General features: G+C 35.7%; 1 protein-coding gene across 2 annotated transcripts; it reads left to right on the top strand.

Moving 5' to 3' along the window:
* The first annotated feature begins 478 nt into the window (after window positions 1-478).
* On the top strand, window positions 479-5,466 carry LOC110918693 (damage-control phosphatase At2g17340). Of its 2 annotated transcripts, none has more exons than XM_035985155.1 (12): window positions 479-744; window positions 823-888; window positions 1,511-1,577; window positions 1,662-1,730; window positions 2,881-3,021; window positions 3,313-3,441; window positions 3,535-3,621; window positions 3,881-3,955; window positions 4,034-4,105; window positions 4,203-4,280; window positions 4,984-5,046; window positions 5,129-5,466. In XM_035985155.1, the coding sequence occupies exons 1-12, from the start codon at window positions 575-577 to the stop codon at window positions 5,210-5,212; spliced, it is 1,101 nt and encodes a 366-aa protein (XP_035841048.1). In that variant the 5' UTR covers window positions 479-574; the 3' UTR covers window positions 5,213-5,466. The 2 variants fall into 2 exon arrangements, with proteins under 2 accessions (XP_035841048.1, XP_022018664.1); XM_022162972.2 differs by having other exon boundaries at window positions 4,028-4,105.
* Window positions 5,467-6,218: the final 752 nt, after the last annotated feature.

Raw genomic sequence — 6,218 nt, 5'->3', positions numbered from 1 at the left:
ATAATCCAATCGATTTTATGCGACCCGGTTTTTGATATAAGCCGTATATCAAACTATCCATTACAATTTTAAAGTTTTAAAACTGACTAACCAAACTTAACATAAAAACCAAACCAAAATTTTGAACAATTATTGAACCATTAAACCCATTAAACAAGAACCGACGGATGAGAAAACACTTTGATTCACTCAGGGGCTTTTTGGCAGCTTCTGAATGGTTAAGTGTTGAACCGGTAAGAGGTTTGAACCATTAAAGGCTGAATCGGTGAGAGGTCTGAACCGTTAAAAGACGGTATAATGCTTAACTGTTCAGAGGCAAATGTCTGACTAATTCAGATTAAAGGTCTTAACCATTCAGACTCAATATAATGGTTAACAATAAATGTCTTAACCATTCAGACATATGTGTATGAACCATTAAATGTTGAACAATTAAAGAAATCTGAAGCATTATATACAGCCCCTCACTCAATTGTTGTCGTCTAAAGTATACAAACAGCATATTCTGCACAAACACAAAAATCTGTGGAGAGAGAGAGAGAGAGAGCAAGAGAAAGAAAGATCTAAAAGATCGATGGAGAGCTCAGGAGAGATGGTGGCGTTCCCATTGCTAATAACACCGATCGAGAACAATTACAGGGCATCCACCATCCCCTACAGATTCCCATCTGACAACCCCAACAAACCAACTCCCATTGAGCTCTCTTGGATCAACCTCTTTCAAAATTCCATTCCCTCTTTCAAGTACCCACCTTTACTATTCAAGATTCTCTTTCTTTACTTTTATTATTATTATTATTATTATTATTTTCATTGTCACAGGAAGAGAGCTGAAAGTGATGATACTGTTCCTGATGCTCCTGCTAAAGCTGAAAAGTTTGCTCAAAGGTGTTTGTTTGTTTCTTTCTTTTGATCTTTGCATTGGGTACTTGTTTCTTGGTTTATTAGTTTAATTCAACTTCATATGTTTGGTTAATTTATGTGGTTATACCTTTGGAGTTCAATGTTCATAATATGTTAAGTTTAAGATTGAGAAAATTGACCAAAGGGGCAGTTCTCTAGCGACTTTCTCTAGGGCAGTGGCGGATCTTGAACTTTTAAATAGGTTTTTTTTTTTTTTGGGGGGGGGGGGGTAAAAGCAAAAAAAATAGGGGGGTGGACTCAATACATATAAAATTTCCGCCGGTTGGAAGTCTCGTTCGTGACAAAATGTCATGGGCGAGCAGGGGTTTTACCACAATGGGCCTCTGGGAGGTGGGTTTGGGTTTCCACTGAAGTTGGTGACAGGCTGGGTCACCGACGCTGTCTGTGATCGTGGGCGTAAGTGGCCTTTTGCATATGGGTGTACCCGGGTTACTGGGCTTTGTTGGTTGTTCAAAAAAAAGATTGAGAATAGAGAGTTGAATTGAATCTTGATACTTGTTTTGTAAAAAGTTTTTTCTGAATTGTTGTTGCACATTGTATGGTTGTATTTATGTTTGTGATTATGCTACAATTGTATTGGTGAAAGGTATGGTGAAATACTAGAGGACTTCAAAAAGGATCCTGAAAGTCATGGTGGACCGCCGGATTGTATAGTAAGCAAGATCTTTCTTTATTCTATACGCAAAATTGTGATGATGTTAAGAAGTATGTTAGATGTTTTACTCGGTGTGTTACAGCTTCTTTGTCGTATTCGTGAGCTTATCCTCAGAGAGGTTGGTTTCAGAGACATATTCAAGAAGGTCAAGGTGAGGATATAGCATTTATCTTTCTCGGTCATTAATTGTCCACCAAACTGTACAACATTTATTCATCATTAATACTATGGATGTCTACTTCTCCAAGCATGCTTTTGAAAAGAATTTTTATATCATGATATTACATCCTTGAGTTATTGCAATCTTGGTTTTAAAAAAGTGTGCCTTGCCTGAGGCGATCAGAAAAAAACGCCTCAGGGACTTGAGGCAGCGCTTCATGTTATGTGGGTCAAAATTTGACCATGTAATGTAGATTTTGGTTGTACATTAGGGCTGTTCATGAGCCGAGCCGAGCCAGGGTAAGCTCGGGCTCGGCTTGGTTTTAAACCGAGCTGGCTCGGCTTGGTTTGGCTCGATTTTAAAAAGAAGAATATAATGTATAGCTCTCAAAATTCAGTAGCCTTAAATATTATTCAATGCTTCAAAAAAACATATTCAAAGTATTATAATACTTATACATTACAAGCCAAAGTCATGTTCAACAGCGAAAAATAAGTTTTAAATGTCAACGAAATACAATATTAGTTCATTAGCAAGGCACTTAAGATTCAAATATATCATGGATATCAAATTACAAGCCTAAATACATATAAATAATAAGTTTTTTTTGTAATATATTATAATGTATATAAAGAAAATAATCCGAACTAAGCCTTAGTTCATTAGCAAGGCACTTAAGATTCAAATATGTCATGGATTTCAAATTACAAGCCTAAATACATATAAATAATAACAATTTTTTTTTGTAATATATTATAATGTATATAAAAATAAATATATTATAAAGAAAATAATCCGAACTAAGCCGAGTTGAGCTACCAAGCGAGCCAAACCGAGCCAATTCGGCTCGTTACGAGCCGAGCTGGCTCGGCTCACTTTCAAACCGAGCCATATCGAGCGAGCTTTTTCCAAGCGAGCTCCGAGCTGCAAGCTTTTTGGACAGCCCTATTGTACATAGAGCAACGCCTTGCATGCATGAACTTCTAACCTCAGATTTCGGGAAATATAGGCCTCGGAGCGCTTCACGCTTTTTAAAACCAAGATTGCAATGTAAAAGATCGTTTGTTTCTTGCTAAACATATATAATTCATTCGATATTAAACCTAGAAATGGTTTTTAATTTCTGGGTTTGATGCACCAGGACGAAGAAAACGCCAAAGCAATTTCCTTGTTTAAGGATGTTGTCAATTTGAATGACGCCATTGAGGAAGAACTAAAGCGAGTGGAGAATTTGGTCAGAGGAATATTTGCAGGGAATATATTTGATCTAGGATCTGCAACGGTAACCCAACGCTCCTGACTAAAAAAAAAATTATTTCACCTTTCCGCCATTCTACATGGACATAAAATTTGTTCATCTCTAGTAAAACAATTTGGCTGTATCGTAACTGATGCATTACATGCTGTCATGCATTCTTTACAGTTTACACTCACTTTTAACCTTTGTGAACTGAAGATTTTTTTTTTGTTAAGTATGGTGTACTGCAGCACTTAGTCGATAACCGATCTTTTAATTAGGAATAAGTTGGGTTCTGTTATTATTGACAGTGTAACCTTTCCGTGATTCTTGAAGCTTGCAGAGTTATTCTCTAAAGATGGAATGTCATTCTTGGCAAGTTGTCAAAATATCGTTCCCCGACCTTGGGTTATTGATGATTTAGATGCTTTCATTGCAAAATGGAGCAAGAAACCTTGGAAAAAGGCAAGTTCCACCCGTAACCGAACCATTCCTTTAGATAGCTCTCTTTTTAATGCATGTCAGTCACCCTCTTACATATATTATTTATCATGACAGGCTGTCATATTTGTTGACAACTCTGGTGCAGATATTATCTTGGGTATATTGCCCTTTGCTAGAGAACTGCTTCGTTGTGGGACTCAGGTACACACTCTTACTATTGACGGACCATAAGACCTTAGCATAGCCAAGTAGCCAATAAATAATCTTGATTAACAAAATAACTAACTAACTAAAAGAAAAAATAAAAATAGTATAACTAAAACAACATAATCTAATTTCCACGAATAGAAAGAATGAAAAAATAAAAAAATCTTGTTTAAAAGTGGTTTTCTTGAAGCTTTCTAGTATATGTGTTGTTGTTTTAAGTAAGGTAAACTGACTGAATATTTTAATGATGCAGGTTGTGTTGGCAGCTAATGACCTACCATCGATCAACGATGTAACTTATCATGAGCTACTGGAGATCATATCAAAGGTACTAAAGCTGTACTTTTATTATTATTAAGGTATTGATTGTTGCTGCATGGTTTTTAATGAAAATTACCAGTTGAAGGATGAAAATGGAAAGCTCATGGGTGTTGATACTCAGAATCTTTTGATTGCAAATTCTGGTAACGATTTGCCGGTAAGACAGTTGCTTCGTACATGGTCTGATCATGTGCCCCTTAAGTTGTTGAGTGTTGTCAGCGTTGCATGTAATAGTTAGTTAATTGTTATGACAGGTTATCGATCTCTCGAGTGTGTCTCAAGAGCTTGCATACCTTGCAAGTGATGCTGACCTGGTAGTTTTGGAAGGAATGGTGAGTTTTAACCAAACATACACATATGACCATAAGTACATATTCAAATTTGAAAATTTGAAACTGAATTAGAATTCAAACCGGTTCGAATTCAAACGTTGAACAACCGATTCGAATTTGGGACGATAAAGAAAAAACTTGTATACTTCAAATTCGAATATAATCCGGCCGGTTTGGTTCAAAATCATATATTCGAATTCAATTCAAAATCTGAGATCGGGATTCGGTTCAGATAAAACCCAATTCGATATCTTCAAAACCCGAATTCGAATACCCCATTCGAACCAAATTTCATGTTTTTTCTAGACGAATTTGAACAATGAACACCCTAGTCACGTGTTATATATGCAAACCTACAACTCTCAAGCAGCCAATTAAGGATGTTTATGGTGGCTGTTGAACCGCTAACTATAGTTTCAACAGCAAACCAAACCAGCTGGGTTGGCTGGACCTGCTGAATTGCCCCAAAACGGTTGTCAACCCGTTTTATTTTTAAATCGATAGTTTGCATTAAATTGTTTAAATATAATAACTGCATATTCTAAACATGATTAAAAAATATATAAACCAAGACATAAACCATTGGCCGCACTGTTAAAATCCGGTCTTTCAAAGTGTAGACCGAACCATATAAATCCGGTCTTTCTGTCGGTTTATGAACAGTTGTAATATCACTGTTATCTGATATCGAATTTGTTGGCAGGGCCGTGGAATCGAGACAAACCTGTATGCTCAATTTAAATGTGATTCCCTCAAGATCGGAATGGTTAGCAACAATTTATTCTTGTTTTGCGTTCCCTTATGCTTACACTAGTAGTTTTAATCAACTGTTGGTTGTATGCATTTAGGTGAAGCATCCGGAAGTTGCGCAGTTCCTGGGTGGGAGACTATATGATTGTGTATTCAAGTTTAATGAAGTTTCAAGTGGTTGATTAGACTATTTGCAAGAGGCTGGATTGGATGACTGCATCTATTCTTTCTCATTACTTTTAACCTCTATGAATGATGGCACATGGAAATGCTTGTTCTAATAAATTTGCCATGTCACTTTGTTTCTTCTGAACAAAAGACGCTATACGTCATGGTTTGGTTGGAGTTATACCTCATGAACCTAATATGAAATTTGCGGGTTTAATTTAATCTATAGGGGTTTAGCCGTTCAGGTCAAATCCGCATACATGCTTTACCAAACGCGACATATTTTTTTTATTTGATTTTAAAGGGTAGTTTATGTTAAAACTTAAACTGGTTAAATACATTTGAAAACATTCGTGTTATTTTTATTTTATCCGTCTAAATCCATGAATAAGGTTGTAATCGAGCCTAGCCAGGTTGAGCTTGAGCTTAAACAAGCCTACTTGGCTCGACTCGTTTATTTTATCAAGCTGAAAAGTCGAGCACAACTCGTAAAATGTTCGAGTCAGGGCTCGTTAATTTATTGATTTTTTTAATTTTATATTTTTTACAAATATTGAATAAAAAACAAAAAAAAAAGTTACACATATATCTATATGGTTTGTTTTAATTTTTTTAAATATTTTAAAAACCAAAAGTCATATTAAAAGTTTAGATGTATAATTTTTCATATTTTCATATGTTATTGGTTAATTAAACTTAAAATGTTAACATCTTAACCCCTTCCCACTTTTAAAATGTTAACACCTTAACCCCTTCTTACGTCTATTTTTTTTAGGGCTAATCACGTGGCGACATCCCTTTTCTTTTTTTGTCACAAAGGCAGTTAACAGCTACTGCTGTTAAAACTGGTAGGTGTTGGGCTCAAGTTTCTGACATAAATCATCCATCCATCTGTAGCATGCATACATATATTATTATAATAATAGTTTGACCACTCTAGCTTTCTTCTTCTTTGTGAACCTGTCAACACGAAAGCTACAAGACTTTGCATGCTTCTAAAATTATTTGAATCATCCATCC

Source organism: Helianthus annuus, chromosome 16 (assembly GCF_002127325.2).
Source record: "Helianthus annuus cultivar XRQ/B chromosome 16, HanXRQr2.0-SUNRISE, whole genome shotgun sequence".
Classification (NCBI taxonomy): domain Eukaryota; kingdom Viridiplantae; phylum Streptophyta; class Magnoliopsida; order Asterales; family Asteraceae; genus Helianthus; species Helianthus annuus.
Note: the sequence above shows the minus strand (reverse complement) of the source record. Positions and strands in the feature narration are given on the sequence as shown.

What these genes read in the sequence shown, in the direction of transcription:
- LOC110918693 (XM_022162972.2), top strand. Translation starts at nt 575, where the DNA reads ATGGAGAGCTCAGGAGAGATGGTGGCGTTCCCATTGCTAATAACACCG. An exon ending in ACATATTCAAGAAGGTCAAG is followed by an intron (nt 1,731 to 2,880) that starts GTGAGGATATAG and finishes TTGATGCACCAG; the next exon opens with GACGAAGAAAACGCCAAAGC. An exon ending in TTGATCTAGGATCTGCAACG is followed by an intron (nt 3,022 to 3,312) that starts GTAACCCAACGC and finishes TGATTCTTGAAG; the next exon opens with CTTGCAGAGTTATTCTCTAA.